Genomic DNA, 22657 nt, shown 5'->3' with positions numbered 1-22657 from the left:
TCCTTGAGGTCTTTCCAAACAAAAGCGGTATTAGAGGCAAATACTATTCCGGCAGAAAGTTTCTTGCTAACCGAGTTAAGAATCCAGGACAAGACGATTGCATTACACCGCTCCCACTGTGATTACAATTCCTCTACGTAATCCTCTTTCTTGCTGTCTCCGTCAACAAAGACAAGTTTATTCTTAGTGAGAAGAGCGATTCGTATAGATCGGCTCTAGACATTATAGTTGTCAATGCCAATGAGTTGGTGAGACACCAAAACAATCCCAGGCGTATCAGAAGGATGAAGATACAGCGGATGATTGAAATCAATGGTGGCCGCCATTGACGTAAAAAAACGAGAGAGAGAAAAGAAATTTGAAAATGGCCCAAGAAACCCTTAAGTCGTGGCTCTTGATACCATGTTAAGAAATGGAATTTGAAGAATACTTCTCAAAAATTAAAAAGAGTAAAAGCCATTACATCTATTTATATACAAGAAAAATAATTGAACTAACTACTAACAAACTTCTAACTAATTAACAGATCCTAATCATAACAAAAAATTCCCTTATGGTTAATTGATCTCCAATCCCCTCCTGAACCAAATCCCCTGCTGCTTTCACCCCTTTATCTTCATTTTCCTTGGTAGAATTTCCTTTGCACCGAACCTTTTTCCTTACTGAAACATGTGGTTTTCTTAGACCCTTAGGCCTCCTAGGAAATGGCCTTATAACATCACAATGAGACAGCATTGATTGCTTCCACCAATTTGAGTACTGTAAGGTAATATCTACTTTGAACAGCCTTGATGGTATATACAACACCGAATCTTGAATCGGTCTGCTGTAATTCCTCCAAGCAATATCAGGATTTCCATTGCATCTAGCAAAACATCTTGGAAGATCTTGGTCCATTCCGAACTACATCGAAACTCGTTGTGGGAGGTATTGCTCTATGCTTTCTAGTCCAACAAGCTCACTCACCCTTAAACATCTAGCAAATGAATGAATATCTTCATTTAAATGAGTATGAGAATCAATTAATATATGCTGTTCCTCATCAGCATAAAACTTTGGCAAAGACCATCCATTAATTGCTATAGCATAAGGCCGCCATTGAAAACTTTTCCCTGTAGAGTTTATAGGTAGCTTTATATCACTAACATTCACCTTAAGCCTATGCCATTTTGTTATTCTTGGCTCACCATGTGAGATTGAGTTAGGCATTGGCCTCGACCCCAGAAACCTTTCCCAAGCCCAAACCAGTACTAACTGAAATGGTGCATAAACATTAACCAACTCATTGGTTTGCACCACAACTGAATAAAAGATTCGATCCTTAAGCCAACTCAAGTCCTTATATATTCTAGATAAAACCGCTGTTGCAAGAGTAACCCGGTTACCTCTAGCCAAATGAATTGCAATAGGAAAAACATGCTTCCCCACATAATGAATTGAAGTAGATGTCACAAAAACAAAGTTGGATAACCATAAAGAAAGGAATGCTTCATGTTCTAGCTCATGTCCAGTTCCCATGAAATAGTCCATCCAATCTTTAGGCGAAGCAAACTTGCATCTCCCTCTTGCAGCCTCTTTGCGCCCTTTAATTAGCTTCCCTTCAACTTCAACTAGTTGTTTAGTCTTTAAAGGGATTAAAACAGATTCACCAAGAACAGAAAAGTCCCAGCAGACCATAACATCTTCCAAAGTTATGGTCGCTTCACCCCATGGAAAAACAAAAGTATTTGTCTTAAGACACCATTTTTCAACAATACCAAGAACAAGTTCCTTGTGTTGTTTGATATGATACCTGGAACTCAGGATTGCCTCGCAAATACCAACTTGTTCCCATAAAGCTTGATACTTGTCGTGCATGTTATGAACCCATGTTTTCCATTTCTGTGTTGGACGTTTCCAGCCTTTGAACAACACATTTTCAGATAAGTCCTTGAGGTCATAAATGAAGGGTTTTGGGGAAAGACAACGTTCAGGAAGCTCAGAAACTTTCCCATTGCTTTAAGTGGCTGTGGGTTTTAAAAAATGGGCTTTTCTTCTTGTAATGTGTCCACCAGTTGGTGAAACCATATGCTCTTCCTTCTCTTCAACAATGGTGTCTAGTGGTAGTGGTGGTGATGAATGAATCTCCATTGTTTAGTGTTGAAAATTTTCAAAAAAAGAAAAGAAAAATCACATTTTTAGGCTGCTTTTGAACTTTGGGAACTTGAAAGTGTAGAAGTTTAATTTTTTTGGGGGGGGGGAGGATTGAGCATACTTCCATTTTTGTTAATATGCACCTGCACAGAATCAGAACTCAAAAAGGACGATACGGACGGTCAAATAAAACTAGGGAGAATGATTTGTGCTAGCCGCGTGTCCATGATGACCGTAAATGAATTTTTTGTGCTAGAATTTAATTTAAATAATAAAAATATTTTAATTAAATTTAACTTAAAATATATATTTAATATTTAATTAATATATGAACCGTAAAATAAAAAATTTGAAATTGGATCACGATGCATGATTCATTACAAATAAGAAAATTAAGAAAGTAATTCAATTTTTTACATTTAATTAATATAAGTTAGCTGCTTATTCCCCTGTTCTGCATTGCTTAAAAAATATTTTTGGAAAAAAAGTTGTGTTAAATAAATTTTTTTTGTTGAAATTTTTAATTTTTCAGAAGTGCTTTTCAAAAACTTCACTGAGAATGAGAAGTTAAAATTTTTAACTTTTTCTCCCAAAAGTATCTTTAGTGCTTAATTACTTTATCACCTCTCCAATAACATAGTATTTTTCCTTTTTTTTCTTGGTGCTTAATTACAAATGTGTTAAAATTATTAATTAAAAATAAAAAAATATGTTTTTTAAAATACTAATTACAAATATCTAATGGTTATATTTAAATATTTAAACTATAGTTTATACATTCTAATCAAAATTTTATAAATGGTTAATATTTATTACTTAAAAATATTTAAAATTTATATTTCATATATTAAAATATTAACAACGAGTTATGATAATTTTTTTATATTTTTATTAAAATATAATAATATTAACTAATTTAAATATTATTTAAATATATATTTGTTACTTGATAATAACATGTCTAAAATGGACATTTTATTTCTCAAAATTACTTTTTGACAACAATGCTAAATACTCAAATTTTAAACCAAACTTTTCAAAGCACTCTTCAAAAACATTTCAAAATCACTTTCGAAAATCAACTTAAATTTTCTTTTTTGTTGTTATTTTGCTGTCATTTAATTTTTTTTCTACTATTTCGCTATTATATTATTACTATTTTTTTATTATTTGGATAGTATATAACTTTTATTTAATTATAAACACATTTTAATATATTTTCAATTATTATAGAAACATTTATTTTAAAACTTTTAGTGTATTTGATGTATTATATTTTTTAAATTTATTTTATATAAAAAAATAATCTAAAAACTTTTAATACATGCAAACCAAGTTAGGATCAAATTTAACATTTTTAATCTAGGTCAGGTTTGCACAAAATTTTAGGCTTATTTTTCTAGTAAGACTCGAGCCTAAAATTTTGCTTCAATTTGGCCCAAACTTGACCCGTCCTATGATCAGATCTAAGCACCATCATCATTTAAATGATAAGGTATATCAATTTTTTTTCAATTAAGTTGATGTTTAGTAACGTGCGACACGATTTAATTAAAAGTTTTATAATAAATATAAATAAATAAAAATTGAGTAATTATTTGATATATTATTGATGGAGGTTTTTAGATTTCACAGGTAAGTTGAGGGTGTGACTAATGTCAGATTTATTTATATAATTTTTCAAAAAAATTTTAAAACACTATAATATATTTGTACAATGCCTCTTCCTAATCTTTAAATAAGAAGTAATACATTTCAACAGACTCGAACTCATATACTCTTACACTAATAATAATATAAATGTACAGTTGTACACTGATTTTAAAATTTTAATTTCAAATTTATGTGACTAATGAACCTTATACTTAAAAAAAAAAAGGCATAATCTGCCAAAAAAATTTCCCCAAATATTAAATATTGAGCAACCATCTAAAATAAGATAGTTTAATTCCCTCTATTTAAAAAGTATATATCTACAACGTCTCTCTCAATCCGTCACTAATAAACTAATCGACCTATTCATTACGTTAGTATTAAATGTGATAGGGTTTATTTCACCAAACATCCCTATATTATATGTTGAATTTTAAATTATTCTTTAAATTTTAAAATGTTCTAATTAAATCCTCTAACTTATTAAATGTCAGTTTAGATCTGAAAGATTCTCTTTCAAACTAATATGTTGAAATAATTTTAGTTTTAAGGATTTAATTTGAATGTTTTAGAACTTAGAAAGCTAATTTAAAATTTAATCCAAAAATTAAAATATAATATGATATTACAATGTAGCCAAGTTGAGCCGACGTTACGGCGTCGTATCGTGTTCCGAATTCCCATGAGGCGTTTAAGTGTATAAAAATTCGGTATTTCTATGCACGCAGTACATATGATATCCGTTAAGAGGAAAAAGAAAAACACATACACGCTCCCTCTCAGCTCAGCTTTCTCTCTTTTATTTTTCCCACTCAATAGTTACACAGTTCACTAAATTTACAAAATCATCGTTATTGTTGCATTGGGTTGTTTTCATTTTCTTGAAAAAGTTGAAGGAAAAGTTGGGTTTTGTTGTTTTGGAATGTTGATGGAAGAGGGATGAAGAATATGATGGGGGAAGCGAGTTTACAAGCGATGTTTTCGGGTATGAAACCAAGGGACGTGAATCTCAAGACGACGACGAAGCAAAGAACGCGGAACAGGAGGTGCAGGTCGTTGGTAGGGAGGCGGAGCAGGCCGCAAACGCCGTTGTTTAAATGGAACATGGAAGAGGACGGAGGCGGAGTTGAGGAGGAGCTCGAAGATAAAGAGGCTAGTGGTGAGGGACGACGGAGGAAAGGGACTTCGACAGCGTCTGCGAGGAAAATTGCAGCTGGATTGTGGAGGTTGCAGTTGCCGGAGACGGCGATTCCTTGTGGCGGAGAGAGGAAGAGGAATCAGTTGGGAATCAAAGTGAGATTTTTAACCTTTTTGCGGCTCCAAGGTCTATGCTTTAATGTTTTTTTTTTCTTGTTTATAGCCTTCTGTTATAATAATAACAATGTAATTTGATCGAAAGTATGTTTTATGATTTTTCTTTTTCTTTTTCTTGCTAAAATTGTTTAATTGGTTACTTATATTTGATGCTGATCTTTACAATCCCATCATTGTTCATTGTTTTATTATTGATTTTCACAATGCCTTGGATTATGCTTGAATGTCAAAGAAAATGAAGCTTCCATTACTTGCTTTTTTGACGCATTTTATGGATATTTTCTGGATAAAGGGATACACCGTCCATTGGTATTTACAATCTACTTGATTCTCATTGAATACAGTTTGATAGTTTGTTTAAATCGCTTCTGATATTTATGCTTTTGGCTCTGTTTTTATTCATAGTTTACTTCTTTTCTTTCTTGCATCTTCATTGATTAGATGTAATTTGATTCATGTTTGAACATTTTTTTGTTCATTATGTCTTAATTTCCTGCAGCGCGGTGACGATTTTACGGGTGTCCCGGTACTTCACGAGGATGAAATTCATGGTTCAACAGCAAAGGATCTGTTACCGAGCCCGGCTTCTGTCTCTGGCACAGAAAATGGTCTCCTGCACAAGGTATGCCTGCTTCTATGAGCTCCTTACCCAAATCTTGAACTTTTGAACTGAACAATATGTGAAAACATCGAATGCATACGAAAGGAAGCCTTTTTCATCTCGGTCATGTTGCACATTTGATGGTTTCTGGAAGTGGAATTTGTTATTTACTCTTCTGATCTTAAGCTGTTTATTTTTCCATTTAAGATTGAGTCTTCAATCCCATATTTGAACTCTGCGATGGAGGGAGCAACAAAGTGGGATCCTGTCTGCTTGAAACCAACAGATGAGGTGCGGCAAACTTACAGCTGTATGAAGCATACTGACCAACGAGTAACTGCAGTATCAACTGTTTCTGCCCTTGAAGCTGAATTAGAGCAGGCTCGAGCTCGGACTGATGAGCTTGAGACTGAATGCCGGTCCTCAAAGAAGAAACTCGAGCACTTGTTGAGGAAAGTTAGTGAGGAAAGGGCTGAGTGGAGGAGCAGAGAGCATGAAAAAATACGTGCGTTTGTTGATGATGTCAAAGCTAACTTGAATCGAGAAAAAAAGAATCGCCAGAGACTCGAAATTGTTAATTCCAAATTGGTGAATGAGCTGGCCGCTGCCAAGTTATCGGCCAAGCAATATATGCAGAACTACGAAAAAGAAAGAAAGTCCAGAGAACTAATCGAAGAAGCATGTGACGAGCTTGCCAAGGAAATTGGAGAAGACAAGGCTGAAGTGGAAGCACTAAGGAGATATTCCATTAAGCTTCGAAAGGAAGTCGACGAGGAAAGAAAGATGCTGCAGATGGTTGAAGTCTGGCGTGAAGAACGTGTTCAGATGAAACTCATCGATGCGAAGGTAGCCCTCGAAAAGAGGTATTCACAGATGAACAAGCTTGTAGCAGATTTGGAGAATTTTCTAAGGTCAAGAACCGGAACTCGGGATGCGAATGACATGAGAGAAGCAGAATCGCTTAGACAGGGTGCCGCCTCGATTAATGTCCAAGAAATTAAGGAATTCACATATGAGGCCCAAAACCCAGATGACATTTTTGCTGTTTTCGAAGAGGTAGCTTCAGCTGAAGCCACTGAAACGGATATCGAACCCTGTGTCGCATACAGTACTGCTAGCTATGCCTCAGATATTCAAATGGCGAGTCCTCGAATGAGTATGATAAAAAAAGGCAGCATTCTGAGACATTCAAATGCAAATGTTGAGATAGAAGAAGATGAAAGTGGGTGGGAAACTGTCAGCCATGTCGAGTACCAGAGCTCGAGTTATTCACAAGGGAGTACTGCATCTGTAAACAAGAATCCTTGGCAGAGCTATTTCTCGGGTAGTGGAACTGAATGGGAAGATAATACATGTCGGGATACCCCAACCACAGAATTTAGCGAAGTTTGTTCTTTGCCTGCTAGACAGTTTAAGAAGGTGTCATCCATGGCAAAGCTTTGGAGATCATGTCCAAACAATGGAGAAAAATGCAAGACAATCTCGGTAGAAGGAACAAACGGCAGGCCTTCAACCGGAAGGAAGTCTAATTGGAGTATTATGTCCCTGGATAAATGGTCCGTTAAAGGTGGTTTCAGTCCCTCGGAAATGTTGGGACAATGGAGTTCACCAGACTCTACTCATCGACCAGCAACGAAAATGTGCAGCGAATGGTCTTGCAGTGCACAGCCAACTAGTTTGAAGGCAAAACTTTTGGAGGCAAGAACGGAAACTCAGAAGGTCCAGTTACGACATGTTCTTAAAGAGGAGATTTAGAAGCAGAAGGTGATCGCCAACCAGCCTAGCTTAATTGCCGCGGTAGCCGGCAGTCCCCAACCAAAACAAGTAGCAATATAGTTACCAGACATCATATTACCATCATGGATTTTATTGATTTCTTTCGTTATCCGATATGCTGATAAATTTGGGACAACGCTGCTGATGAAACAGTTGGATTATCATCTCCTTTTCATCTGCTATGATTCTGCTTGGGGGGCCGTAGCCATTCCCTTTGTAACTCAGGAAAGCAATGTCGTCCATTTGTACTGTATCCCAAGGATATCAAGGAATACAGGTTCAAGGTAACTGAAATGATAAACATTTTGCATTGTAGTTTCTTACTTTTTTTGTATTTTTGTTGTAAGAGATGCCTCATTTGATTCAAGGTAAATTACAAGTATCTGTGTTTCTGTTTTATCCAATTTCTTATAATTTTAAACTATTCCTTTTTTAATGATAAATTTAAACTATTCAAATTTATCAATAAATAACATTTTATTATTTTAAATTATTTCTTATTTGAACCAGGATTGATTGTATTACGAGACAACGAAAATCCACTCACGTAAAAAAAAATTAAAAAAATGTGATAAACAATTTTATAGTTGAAAATAACGAATAAAAATATTCTGTCACCTTATTATGCCTCTTATTGTGCGCACCGATAACTTTTTTTTTTTACATGTGTCTTTCCTTATTTTTTGCCTTTTAAAAATAATTATTTTGTTGGGAGTAAAATTCGATTTAATTTAAAAAAATATAAAAAAATTAAATTTCGAGTTAATCGAATAGAATTATTCGATTTTTACGAGTCAATTTGAACGAATAATTCAAGTTTTGAATTCGAGTCGAATTGAATTTTATAATTCAAATAATTCAAATAATAGATTGATATTTAATCCCTATCAATTTTGAAAATGAACAAATTGATCTCTTTCTCAACAAAATTTACAAAATAAAAATAAAAATAATTTTAAAATATTTAAATAATTTTTAAAATTTAAAATATTTATAAAAAATTCAAAAAAATCTAAAAAATATATAGAGTTAAAATTTTAAATATTTTCTAAAATAATAATTTTAGGATCTAAATTAATTAATAAATTAATAATACTAAAGTATCTTTTTTTTTTCTTCTTATTTGGCATTGAAATAGTTTTTAAATATATATGGTTTCAATTTAATGTTCCTATAATAAGATTTTAATTTAACTTAAATAATTCTTTTAGATTCGAAAAAATTCAAATCAAATTAAAATAATAGAATAAAACTTACCAACTTTATTAACTCAACATATTTTCACTTAATTTGATGCGATCAGAAGTTAACCTAAATAGCATTTTGTCTTTAACAATTTTCTTTTTTCCCCCTAAAAAACGTCTCTGCAATTTTTATTTCTAGAAAATTAACATGAAAAAAATCAACTTTGTCTTCTTCATTTCACCTTTCATTTTAAGTTCATGCCACCCAACCTTAAAACTATATCTCTCATGTAAATTTATTTAATAAGATTTTTATTACAAATAATTTGAAGTAAAAACAGAAAAAAATAAAACAGGAAAATTTGTTGATTTCTTGATAACATTTTGATAATATTGATAATAATATTTATGCCAATTGAGCTAAAATTAAATTAACTTCGTATGTTGATTTTTAAACAATAAAAAATTTGAATTAAGAAAGAAAAATCATAAATACGAAGTAGCACATCAAATGAACGTCTACAAATTTCGTATTTGAACTTTCCATGCTTATTTTCTTTCTCTAATAAAAATCTTGAAGAGAAAAGATGGAGTGAAATTCAAATTTCGTATTTAATACGTGCACGACTTTAAACATTTTGTTAGATCCAGATCCGTTCACTCGATCTCCAAAACTGACGTGACTGTAAACCAATTTTGTTGCAATAACAGTCAAACATCTTTAAAACAACAACCAACAACCAGCCAGGTGCCGATCATGACAGTGCGACGCAAGAATTTAGAAAGGTCATAGCATGTGCAGACCCAAGTCATTGTTGAAGTTTCATCAGCTGAAAATTTCCATTTTCCACTTTCCTGGAAATTGTTCCCTCACAAAACCAGCACCTGACAATTCCATTTTCCTTTTTAATCTCTGCGGTAGATTCAATGATCTCAGGGTTCATACTTCATAGTTCTTTCATTTTGTTGAACACCCAGTGGGAGAGGCTCAATGATTTCACCACTTTTTCATAACCATCTTTGCCTGTTTTTCCTTGCAAGCATCCTTTGGATTCTTGCAACAGTTGAGGCTCAAGCAAATGTAACTGTAGGCAAGTCGCTTGCTGCAGATGATACAAACACCACCTGGCAATCGCCATCAGGTGTTTTTGCCTTTGGTTTTCACCCCATTACTAGTAAAAAAGGTCGGTTTCTTCTTGCAATCTGGTATGCTAATATACCAGAAATAACTATAGTCTGGTATGCTAATAGAGAACCCCGAAACAGATAGAGGATCGACGGTGGAGCTCACCGAGACCGGTTTTCTTGTTCTTAACGACTCTAAAGGAAAAGAGTTGTGGAGGTCTGAGAGGGCTACTGATGATTTTCAATTGTCCCATGCAGCCATGCTTGACACTGGGAATTTCGTTAATGTCAGCAAAAACTCAACCAACATATGGGAGAGCTTCAACCATCCAACTCATACCATCTTACCGTCTCAAGAATTGGGTGTTGATGGCAGTCTTGTATCAGCCCAAACAAATTATGGTAAGGGAAAATATCAACTTCGTTTTAAAACTAATGGATCTCTTGTGCTCAATCAAATAGATATGTTCACTGGCAAACCTTACGAAGAATACGTTAGTTTCCCCTTGGGAAACGGTTCTCGGTTGGCCTTCGACAACGACTCGGGGGATATTCTAATCTGGAATTCGAATGGAAGTCTAGTCGACAATGTGACAAAAGATGTTGAGCCAAGACCAGGCTTATACTACTACAGGGCGACACTTGACTTTTATGGAGTTTTCACTTTGTATTCTTATCCAAGGAACCCCAGTGGTGGTGCAAGCTGGTCTGTGTTCAAGGCTTGGCCACCGAACATATGTCGTGCGTTTGTCGATTCAGCGGTTCCACGTGGAAAGAATAAATATGGAATTGGCCCTTGTGGTTGTAATAGCATCTGCGAATCTATCGATGGGAGGCCTAATTGTACATGTCTCCCTGGATTTTCTTTCTTGGATGACAATAATCACTATGCTGGCTGCAAACAAGATTATGCAGGCGACCCTGGAGATTGCAGCCTTGATGGATCCACCATTGGGGAAGACCGGTTCGAATTCCAGAATATTTCATTTGTTAATTTTCCATTGAGTGACTATGGAATATTTTATCCTGCAACTGAGTTGGAATGTCAGCAGTCTTGTCTTCGTGACTGTTTTTGTGCAGTTGCCATTTATCCAACTACAAGGAATAATGGGAATGCAACTTGTTTTAAAAAGCAACTACCGCTTTCAAATGGGTACAGAGAAGCTGGTCTTGATAGTACAGTTCTAGTTAAGGTACTTAAGTCCGATGCCTCAAAGAAACAACCGGATGCCTCAAAGAAAAAACTGGCCACGCGGAATAATCAAGCTATTGTGATCCTTTCGGTTCTCTTAGGCACCTTTGTAGTTTTAGCTGCAATTTCTCTAATCTTCTTCTGCTTATTCCGAAGAAGACTTCACGACTTAAATGGTGTTCGTAGTCCTAGCAGAAGAGATTTAGAGACTAATCTGCAGTTTTTCACATACAAAGATCTCGAGCATGCCACGAACCAATTCAATGAAGAACTTGGAAGAGGAGCTTTTGGCACCGTTTATAAAGCAGAATTGCCATCAATCTATGGAAATCGTGTTGCAGTAAAAAAACTAGACAAGTTTGCTCAAGATGGTGAAAGGGAATTCACAACTGAAGTGAAGGTCATCGGCCAAACTCACCACAAGAACTTGGTGAGGCTAATTGGCTACTGTGATGAAGCTGAACATAGACTTCTGGTCTATGAGTTCATGCAAAATGGCTCATTGTCAAGCTTCCTTTTCGGAGTTCCAAGGCCTAGTTGGCAACAAAGATTGCAAATTGCGTCAATGATTGCTAAAGGCCTTGCATACTTGCATGAAGAATGCAGCAAACAAATCATCCATTGTGACATAAAGCCACAAAATATACTATTAGATGAGTCCTTCACCGCAAAAATATCCGATTTTGGGTTGGCAAAGCTTCTGATGAACGACAAAACCCGAACCAAGACCGGCATACGAGGCACTAAAGGCTATGTAGCACCAGAATGGTTCCGAAACACCCCGGTTACTGTCAAGGTTGATGTTTACAGCTTTGGGGTGATGTTGTTGGAGATCATATGTTGCAGAAGATGCGTGGAAGTTGAAATGGAGGAAGCAGCAATATTAACAGATTGGGCTTTCCAGTGTTACCGCGAAGGGATGATTGGAAAACTGGTTGAAAATGATGAAGAAGCTAGAAATGATGTTGAGACATTGGAGATGTTATTAAAAGTGGCTATTTGGTGTGTGCAAGAAGAGCCATCGTTAAGGCCTTCCATGAGGATTGTTGCAATGATGCTTGAAGGTGTTGTCCAAGTTCCTAATCCACCATGTCCTTTTCCACTCAATTCAATGTCAATGTCTGTGTCTACGAAAATGATCTAGTTTTGAATGTTGTTAAAACTGGACTGGGAATAGGTTAAAAAATTAGTACAATTTCCTACACTTTTTTATTGACATGTTTCTATGCTTATTTTTAGTTAATTTTAGATAATGGTTAGTAGTAGAAAACATATCTAGTTTTAGTCATTTAATTATTTGTTTCGTTTTAGATAATGATTTAGTGTTGGTGAATATGGTGTGTTTCATGGAAACATACGTGGGAAGTGGCTTAGTGGATTTAGCTCTTTCAATAGAGAGTTAAGCACATCTATTTTCACAAGTTTATTTGTTGCTTTTTTTACTTTTTTTTTTTATGGTATACAATGTCAGGTTCTCCGATTGTTCAATCTTTTTATTTATCAACTTTTTGTTGGAGAAGCTCGAAAATGTGAGAAAAAAGCTTTTGTGTTGGTTGCAATGGAACTCTCAAATGTAGGAACAACTTAGAATGGTATGAAGAAACTTGTAAGCAATAACTAAAGTGTTGGAGGATGTCTATGAATGTTCAAGGTCAGGACTACTAGCACCAATTAATGAAACAAATCCTTCAAATATTCTTGAGAATGCCGGCCGAGTCGTGAAGGAAGTGGAGGATCAAGTGGTAAAATTGGGAAATAGCAATGAAAGAAGAGATTGAGGCTTTGGACAATAATAAGACATGAGACTTGTTACCTCAACCAAAGAAGTGTAGGCTAGTCACCTGCAAATGGATCTTTCGGTTGAAGAAAAGGTCAAATTGTACCATAGACAAGTTGAAACCTCGTGAGTTTTCACCTATAAGGAAACATTTAGCCAGTAGTTAAAATGGTGACGGTGCAATCAATTATTTCATTTGCTGCTTTTAAAGGTTGAAAACTCTGAGAACTTGAGGTAAAAAGAATTGGATCATGACGTATCTGTAGAGCAACCTTTATCTTTGGCTCTAAGCAAATTTCAAATTATGTCTATTGTTCGAAGAAAGCATTCTAAGGCTCAATGCAAGCATCAAGAGCATAGTATGGTAAAGTTGCTCAATATCTCATCTTTTGTGGTTTTAGAGTTTCTGACTCACGTTCTAATTTATCTATAAAATTAGAATAAATCATCATATATTATGGTATTATCATATGTTGATGATATGATTATATACAGAGATAATGAATAAAAAAAATTCCAATTTGAGGAATGATTTGTCTATCTGTTTTGGGATGAAAATTTTGAGGGAGCTAGGTTGGTTATTTTTTTGGTCTAAAAATTTAAAAATCAAACTAAGGTAATTTCGTTTCTCAAAAAAGACTATGTAAAGAATATCTTGGAGTTCTTTTAACATGAGAGAGTTGAAAGAAAGGTTACTCCAATGAGGCTAAATCTCAAGTTGAAAAAAAATGAAGCGAATCCATTGGAGGATGCAAGAAAGTTTCAATAACTTGTTAGAAATTTCAATGTTATCTGACTAGAAATTTCATACTCTATTGATGTTGTTTCTCAATTTATGCAGAATCCAATAACTCCTCATTTGGATGCAACAAAAAAAAAATTGCATTATATGAAAGCAACACTTGGTTATGATCTTCTATACAAGTAGTGTAATAATTTTATGCTAAATGGATTTATTGATGCAAATTGGGTTGAAAATAAAAAAAAAATTCTACATTGTTTTATATCCTTATTTAAACAATAAAATGAAAATGAAAAAAAAATCGGGTGTTATACATTTTATTTTAATGAAATAGAATAAGTGATAAATTTATAATGTAAAGACATTAATTTTGATTCTAATTGAAAAAAATTATTTATAAGAATAATTCAACTTTAAAAATAATGACAAAAATAATTTAAAATGAACAGTGAAAAATACTGTCGGCACCTTATGATCGACACCTAAATCAATTATTCCCATCATTAACGGCTGATTGCTAGGGGTTTAAAATATATTTTTTTAAATAATTGAATGTGATGCCAGTCATGAAAGTATTGACACCGTCCTCCACTATTTATTTTAGATTATTCTTATTATTATTTTTAAAATTGGATCATTGGGTGAAAAGACCTTTTTTGTTTCATTTGAAGTTTCAAAAGCAAAGCCCCAAATACAACGTTGAAAACCGCCGTTGTCAAGATCACTTGTGTTTCACAGTTGTAATCTTTAAGAAATGACCGACGACTTTGACCATTTTGTTATACCAAATATCACTGTAAAATTTGTATAGTGGGTGCACACTCATTCACTCCCTTGCAAAACATCTGGGTTACCCATTCTCCTCTAAACACGTGGATATAATTCAGTAATTCCTTATCTCATGTGAAATCCGTATAACGCGTGAAATAATTTTATTCACATATCTTATGTACATTCAGACTCAGTACACATAATCACTATAATATTTTTTAATTCAATCATTTCTCCCATCTTTGTTTCAGTTTGTAAACATTTCGATTACATTCAATATTAAAAACTAATATGAACATTACAAAAACACGCATAGTTCATCCGTATGAACTTATCAAGGTAAATAACAAAAGCAGAAATGTTTGGAATTAATCCCTAATTTTCTTTTTTCTCAATTATTTATCGGTTCTTGATCTATATAATACTTTATTTTCAATTATCAATTCCAAATACTTTAAATCATCTCGTTCCGTATACATGATATTTGTTATTTATTTTTCACAATTTTCTTAAAATTTAATCTTTAAAACTGTAACAATCATATTTTACACATTCAAACCCCAAACTTTTAATCTCATCCTTATACAACCTTCAATCATCTATATTTATAAGAAATTCATGTCAATTTTAACATATTTTCGTTTTAGTCCCTAATTCAAAATTAACAAAGCTTACTTTACAAAATGGTCTTATTTCATAATAAAGCTTCAAACTTAACCATTTAACATAAAAAAAACCTCAAAAATCAACAATGATAACTTTTCAAAACTTTAAAAATTTTATGATTTAATACCCGGACTAATTAGATTATGCTACAACGATCTTAAAATTATAAATTTACTAAAAACATACCTTAAATAAACTTCCGTGCCAAGAGGAAAACTTGACCTAACGTGAAGCTTTCAAAACTGGTGACTTGTGTTTTTGGTTCGAAAATTCGGTGGTGAGTTAAAATGATGATGGTTTTTATATATGTTTTATTATCATTTAGTTATTATTTTTAATTTACTTTTTAACATATAATTTAAACAAAAAGATAAACATTAACCATCCACTTAAAAGAAATGTGGTTTAATTCCCACTTAAACCCCTGAGCAATTTTTAATTGAACCTTTTATCTAATAAAATCAATATTGCTTAATTTTTTTAAAAATTTTATGATTTAGTCTTTTATTCCTTAATTAGCCATTTAATTACTAAAATATTCGAACCAAAATTTAATTCACCTATATAACAAATCCATAAATATTTAATAAAAATATTTACAGACTTGATTTATAGAAACGAGGTCTCGATACTTTATTTTCCAAAACCACTGACTTAAGATTCAAACCACTTGTATTTTAATTAACTGTTTAATTAATAAAATTTATCAAATTAAAATTTACTACTATACTATATTATTTGACTCATAAATATTAAATTTGTGTTTCTTAGATCATGACAAGAATCTTCCTTGGGAAATTTGAGTTGAAGTTGTTGGATGTGAAAGCGGCAAATAGGCTGCTTCTTTTGTTAGTTACATAAAAATCTTTCTTTTTGAGACTTTATATGGTGAAAAGTCAAATGTTAGTTATTTTTAAATATTTAATTTTTTATTTGTTCCTAAATTTATTAGAATTAAACTTGACCCAAAAGTAAAGAAATATGTATTTGTGAACTATTATCTTTTTAGAAAGAGTTAGAGGTGTATAGATACATAAAAAAAAAATTTATTACTTCGAACAACGTGGTGTTTAATGAATTATCATATTACATAAAAAAATATTATTCTTGAATGTAATGGTAGGAGGTGTTCAATTAGTTAACCGACCTAAGCTACCTTTAACCGAATTAACCGATCCTTTTAAACTCTTAACCGTTAACCGAACCGAAATTCTTTTAAAAAATTTAACCAAACCGAACTTTTTCAGTTAATTCAGTCGGTTAATCGAATTAACCGAAATTTATATATATATTATTTTTGGTTAAAACAAGTATAAAACATATAAAAAATTAACCGACTTAACCGACTGATTAATTTATATTTTCTAAAAATTAATCAAACCGAACCGACTGGATACTTATCTATTATAATATTATTTATTAAATTCAGTTAACTGACCGATTTCAAACCGAATTAACCGTTAACCGAACTTTTAAAAAATTATTAACCGATTCTTAACTGAATTAATTCAGTTAACCGAGCGATTAAGCAAATTCAGTCGGTTAACCGAATTAATTCCCAAAATTTGCACACCGCTATGTAACGGTGATAATTTGGATAAACTATTTCCTAATATTAATTTGCATGCATCCACTAATGAGGATAAGTAGAATATTCATAACATAATGGTGAGCAACAAGTAATAAGAAGGTCTATAAGGGAGACGAGGGAACATAAATATCTGTAAGGTTATGATGTACAACTTAACAATTGCATAGTAACCTCATGTTTTTTTTTTATGAAAGGTTTTAATGCGTAAGAACAAAAGAATTATGAAGAAAAAGGTGTCCAAATTGGGAAATAGCAATGAAAGAAGAGATTGAGGGTTTAGGCAAAAACAAGACACGAGAGTTGGTACCCAAACCAAAAAAGTGTCGGCTAATCACTTGAAAATGGGTCTTTCGTTTGAAGAATATGTCAAATAGTACCATCCACATGTTGAAAGCTTGTGAGTTTTCTCAAAACTATGAATTCCACTATAAGGAGAAATTCAATTTAATCACTTGTTGCTTTTATAGTGCAATCTTTAACTTTGGCTCTAACCAATTTTTAAATTATGTTTATTATTTGAAGAAAGTACTGTATAAGCTAAAGAAAGCACGAAGAACATAGTATAATAAAGTTGCTCAATATCTTATTTTTTGTGGTTTCTGAGTGTCTGACTTAGATTCTAGTTTATTTATAAAATTAGAATGAAATCAATATATCATGATATTATCAAATGTGACGAAAAAGGTTTTACATTATGTACAAAGAACTCTAAGTTATGATCAATTATACAAGAGGTGCAATAATGGATTTAACGATGCAAATTTGGCTGAAAAAAATTAATTGAAAATTAGAATTCTGCACAAATTTATGTCCTTATTTAAACAATAAAATGAAAATAAAAAAAAATCAAGATAAACTATAAATCAATAATCTAAAAACATTGATTTTGATCCGATTGTTAATAATATTTTATTTTTTTTTTCATTATAAAAACTCTTACTATAATTATCACCGTTAGATTGAGGTAGTTTAAAAGTACTATTTTTAAGAATTTTGTTCAAACAAAAGTTGTCCTGAGCATCATATTTTTTATATTTATGTTGGAATAATTTTTGGACACATACTTGGCTGCTTTGAGCAGTTAATTAAGCTAAAACAAAATTTCAAAAGCAAAGCTCCAAATTCAACGTTGAAAACCGCCATTGCCAAGGTCGCTTGCGTTTTGCAAAGTTTCAATCTTTAAGAGATAGTACACCAAATGATTTGACCGTTATATAAACAGATACCAAATATCACTATAAAATTTGTAAAGAGGGTCCACACTGATTGACGCCATTTCCAATAAATTTCTGTAATTATCGAAACACCTGTAAAACACATTTGACGTTAATGCAAGAACTTAGACTTGTCAAAGCATGTGCCGTATTAAAATTCCTCTGCTTCCTCCCCACACCAGCAGCCAACAAATTCAATCCCTTTTTATTCACTCTCTTTACCTCAATGGGTCATAGTGTTTTTTCCCATTTTGGTGAACACCTGGCAATGGTTTCACCACTTTTCTATAGCCATCTTTCCCTGTTTATCCTTGCAAGCATCCTTTGGATACTCGCAACAGTTGAGGCTCAAAGAAATGTAAGTGTGGGTGATTCCTTATCTGCAAATGATAAAACCATGGCTTGGCAATCACCATCTGGTGATTTTGCCTTCGGGTTTCAATCCATTCCTAGTAAAAAAGACTGGTTTCTTCTTGCTATCTGGTATGCTAAGATACAAGAAAGAACCATAGTCTGGTATGCTAATCGAGATAACCCTGAAACCGATCGAGACTCGACGATTGAGCTCCATAACAGCGGTCATCTCGTGCTTAAAGACCCTAAAGGCAAAGAGCTATGGAGGTCTCAACGCCTTACTGATGGTTCTCAAGTGTCCCATGCAGCCATGCTCGACACCGGGAACTTCGTGATCGCAAGCAAAAACTCGACCAACATATGGGAGAGCTTCAAATATCCAACTGACACCATCTTACCGTCACAAGAACTTGATATGGCTGACCATCTTTTATCAACTCTGGTTGAAACAAGTTACAGTAAGGGGAAGTATCAGCTTCGTTTCAATAATGAATCTTTCATACTGAATCAAATAGATATGTTCACAGGAAAACCTTACGAAGCTTACTTTAATTTCGGGAACGGTTCTCGGTTGGTCTTCAACGAGTCAGGGCATATCCGAATCCAGACTCTGAACGGAACTCTAGTTGAGGTTGCACCGATAAATGCTGTTCCGAAACCGGACTTGAACTACTACAGGGCGACACTTGACTTTTATGGTGTTTTCAATCTCTATTATTATCCAAGGAACCCCAGTGGGGGTGGAAGCTGGTCTGTGTTGTGGTTTAGGCCGAAGAACATATGTCGTCGCTTTGTCGACTCAACGATTATATCGGAGAGGGCTACGTTCGGAACTGGACCTTGCGGTTATAACAGCATTTGTGAACCTATTCAGGGGAGGCCTAATTGTACATGTCCCCCTGGATTTTCTTTCTTGGATGACAACAATCAATATGCAGGTTGCAAACCGGATTATGCAAGCTACCCTGCAGATTGCAACCCTGATGGATCCACCATCGGGGACGATAGGTTCGAGTTCAAGCCAATGTCATTTGCGGATTTTCCTTTGAGTGACTATGGAGTAATTAAACCTGCAACTGAGTTGGAATGTAAGCAATCCTGCCTTCTTGATTGTTCTTGTGCGGTTGCCATTTTGCAGGATCCAACTCTAAGCAAAGATGGCAATGGAACTTGCTGGAAAAAGAAATTACCACTTTCCAACGGGTGGTTCGACAGAGAGGCTGTTGATCGAACAGCTCTATTTAAGGTACTAAAGTCGGACGCCTCGAGGAAAAGCCCGACCAAGTCGAACCGGAGTGACAAAAATCAAAATGAAGTTGTATTGATCCTTGGAGTTCTGTTAGGCACCTCTGCAATTTTCAACTTCTTTTCTTTAGCTGCAATTTCTCTGATCTTCTTCTGCTTATTCCAAAGAAGGCTCGGCGAATTGAAAGGTGCTCATAGCAGAAGAGATTTAGAGACTAATCTGCAGTTTTTCACATACAAAGACCTCGAACATGCCACGAACGGATTCAAAGAAGAACTTGGAAGGGGAGCTTTCGGCACGGTTTATAAAGGAGAATTGCCATCAAGCTATGGAGATCGTATTGCAGTCAAGAAACTCGACAAGTTTGCTCAAGACGGCGAAAGGGAATTCAAAACTGAAGTGAAGGTCATCGGCCAAACTCACCACAAGAACTTGGTGAGACTAATTGGCTATTGTGATGAAGCCGAACATAGACTTTTGGTCTACGAGTTCATGGAAAACGGATCATTGTCAAGCTTCCTTTTCGGAATTTTAAGGCCGAGTTGGCAACAAAGACTGCAAATTGCGTCAGGGATTGCAAAAGGCCTCACATACTTACACGAAGAATGCAGCAAACAAATCATCCATTGCGACATAAAGCCACAAAACATACTATTAGACGAATCCCTCACTGCGAAAATATCCGATTTCGGGTTGGCAAAGCTTCTTATGAACGACAAAACACGAACGAAAACCGGCATACGAGGGACAAAAGGCTATGTAGCACCAGAATGGTTTCGAAACATCCCGGTTACGGTCAAGGTCGATGTTTACAGCTTCGGGGTAATGTTATTAGAGATCATATGTTGCAGAAGATGTGTGGAAGTTGAAATGGAGGAAGCAGCAATATTAACAGAATGGGCTTGTCAGTGTTACAGCGAAGGGATGATTGAAAAACTAGTCGAAAACGATGAAGAAGCTAGAAATGATGTTGGGAAATTGGAGATGTTATTAAAAGTGGGGATTTGGTGCGTTCAAGAAGAGCCAATGTTAAGGCCTTCCATGAGGACTGTTACAATGATGCTTGATGGTGCAATCCAAGTTCCTTATCCACCAAGCCCTTTCTCACTCAACTCCATATCAACATCTACTAAAATGGACTAGTTTATGGTATACAGATTTTGAGATGTGTTTTAGTTGATTTATTTTGTTGTGCTGTGTTTAAAGTTGATAGTTGTTTTTCTTTTTGTTTGAGGTATGTATAGGGAGTGTAACATCGTGCATATAATTATTTGTTGAATCTTGGTAGTATTAAGTTTGTTTATATAATCAAACATTTGGTTAACCGGAATGAAATAAGATAGAAATTGAATAGCTTATTCAGTAAGAATGGAATAAAGAGACAATAATATTACCATTCATGTTTGATTGATTGAATGGAATATAATAATGATAGTATTAAGTTTGTTTGCTAAGTAAAATGGTTCATGGAATTAATAAGTAATAGACTTAAATCGATAATTTTACTTTTAGACAAAAAATATTTTTAATTGTGCCGATTGAATTTTAATTCAATTGGCATGGACATTGTTTCTAATGTAAGGAAACGTTGGCTCAAGTACGCTGAAGCATATTATCCTCCTATTTATGAGTTGGAGAGGGATTTTAGGTAGTTTCAGGTATTGTGTTAAAAATGGTAAATATAATTAGAACTTATAATGAGATTGTTCAAAATTTTTTTTAATTATATTGATTAAATTACTCAATAAAACATAAAACTATTATCAACTTTTTAAAGAAATAATTAATTAAAATATTTTTACAATTATATTAATATATCATTATCAAAATAATAATTATAAGCATTTAAAAATTAATTTTTAATATTAATTGTCTATAATTATATTCATTGTAATAAATATAAATTATTTAATAAAAGATACTAGACATGAATAATATTTTTACTAAAGTAAAATTTGTATATGTTATTTACTTTATAATATAAATCATATTTAATATTATTTTAAAATATTTTTAGATTTGTCTTATATCTAAATTTTGCAAAACAAATTAAAATTTTTATTTATTTTTCAAATATTCAAATACACAAAATCCAGATTTGAATCCACCAAAACTCTTTTATATATATAAAATCAAAAGTATAAGAATTTGATAACCAATAGTATTAAACATCAAAACTTGAATTTGCCATCCTTATTCGAATAAGTAATGCGGATTGAGATTATGGATATTTAGAGTATCCTTTCGCATCAACCGTAAAATAGAAATTTAAAAATCTGAATTTGGAAAATATCCAAATCGAATATTCGAATTTGCAATTTGAATTGCCATTCCTAACATCCAAGAAGAGAACCTAAAATCTAATGTAAACCAAGACATCATTTCAACTATTTAGATAATTAAAGTTTATAGTTCATTATACTGCTAATGGACTTTCGTCAAATTTAAATATGTGGTGTTCTAATATTCAATGGAAAACAATTAACTATGCTACTAATTAGATGTTAATGTTTAAATAAGATAAGTAAAGAGATTAAATCTCTAACATTTAAAAGTTTAAAAAGTAAAGGGATTGGTAACATAATTATATCAATGTGTTTAATTTAATGGTTGAAATTAAGAATAAGGTAACGTATAATATATTTTATTTATATAACTACTGCTTAGGCTAGGTTGGGTGAGCTGTCAGAAAAATAAGAGGATTTGAGTAAAAATATAGGTCCAAAGATGGGCTTAAGCAAAAAATTAAGGCCTGTTTAGAGAACGAGTGAGGCCTCGGGTAAGGCTTTTTTAGCCCAAGCCAGGCCCAAATATATATATAAAAAAAAGACTTGCTATTTTTTTTTCTTTTTTTTGTTGTTTTTTTCCCTATTTTCTTTTTTTTGTTTTCACTATTTTGCTACAATTTCACAATTATGTTACTACTATTTTGTTGTTATTATTTAAATATTGTATAACTCTTATTTTATTGTTAATTTTGTTACTATTTTTTTATTTGTTTGTTAAGTTACATTTATCTTAGTATTGTTTAAGTATACATATTTTTTTAATTTATTTTCAATTTGTTGGGAAACATTTATTTTAATGTTTTTAGTATTTTTTATTTATTATATATTTTTTTAAAAATTATATAAAAAATTAATATAAAAGAAATTACTACGGGTGGGCTAGGCCAGGCTCAGGTTTTAGTATTTTTAGCCGTGTTGGATTTGTGTAAAATTTTAAACCCATTTTTTAGGTCAGATCAAATTCAGATCTAACTTTTTGTTGGGCCCAACTCAAACTCGACCTAACCCATAAACACCTCTAATCATGAGT

The 22657-nt window shown here is 33.1% G+C and overlaps 4 protein-coding genes across 4 annotated transcripts; 3 read left to right on the top strand and 1 right to left on the bottom strand.

Moving 5' to 3' along the window:
- Positions 1 to 903: 903 nt before the first annotated feature.
- Positions 904 to 1857, bottom strand: LOC121210071 (uncharacterized). Its single transcript, XM_041082152.1, has one exon. The coding sequence runs from the start codon at positions 1855 to 1857 to the stop codon at positions 904 to 906; it is 954 nt and encodes a 317-aa protein (XP_040938086.1).
- A 2654-nt stretch (positions 1858 to 4511) lies between these two features.
- LOC107939858 (uncharacterized) lies at positions 4512 to 7876 on the top strand. The gene is made up of 3 exons (XM_016873240.2): positions 4512 to 5079; positions 5600 to 5722; positions 5909 to 7876. Exons 1-3 carry the CDS (start codon positions 4726 to 4728, stop codon positions 7454 to 7456), a joined length of 2025 nt encoding a protein of 674 aa, XP_016728729.2. The 5' UTR covers positions 4512 to 4725; the 3' UTR covers positions 7457 to 7876.
- A 1562-nt stretch (positions 7877 to 9438) lies between these two features.
- On the top strand, positions 9439 to 12192 carry LOC121209375 (G-type lectin S-receptor-like serine/threonine-protein kinase LECRK2). The gene has a single exon (XM_041079985.1). It carries the CDS (start codon positions 9903 to 9905, stop codon positions 12120 to 12122), a length of 2220 nt encoding a protein of 739 aa, XP_040935919.1. The 5' UTR covers positions 9439 to 9902; the 3' UTR covers positions 12123 to 12192.
- A 5758-nt stretch (positions 12193 to 17950) lies between these two features.
- Positions 17951 to 20697, top strand: LOC121209374 (G-type lectin S-receptor-like serine/threonine-protein kinase LECRK3). Its single transcript, XM_041079984.1, has one exon. The coding sequence runs from the start codon at positions 17966 to 17968 to the stop codon at positions 20480 to 20482; it is 2517 nt and encodes an 838-aa protein (XP_040935918.1). The 5' UTR covers positions 17951 to 17965; the 3' UTR covers positions 20483 to 20697.
- Positions 20698 to 22657: the final 1960 nt, after the last annotated feature.

This window comes from Gossypium hirsutum, chromosome A11 (assembly GCF_007990345.1).
Source record: "Gossypium hirsutum isolate 1008001.06 chromosome A11, Gossypium_hirsutum_v2.1, whole genome shotgun sequence".
NCBI classification, from domain to species: Eukaryota; Viridiplantae; Streptophyta; class Magnoliopsida; order Malvales; family Malvaceae; genus Gossypium; species Gossypium hirsutum.
This window is presented reverse-complemented; position numbering and strand designations above follow the sequence as displayed.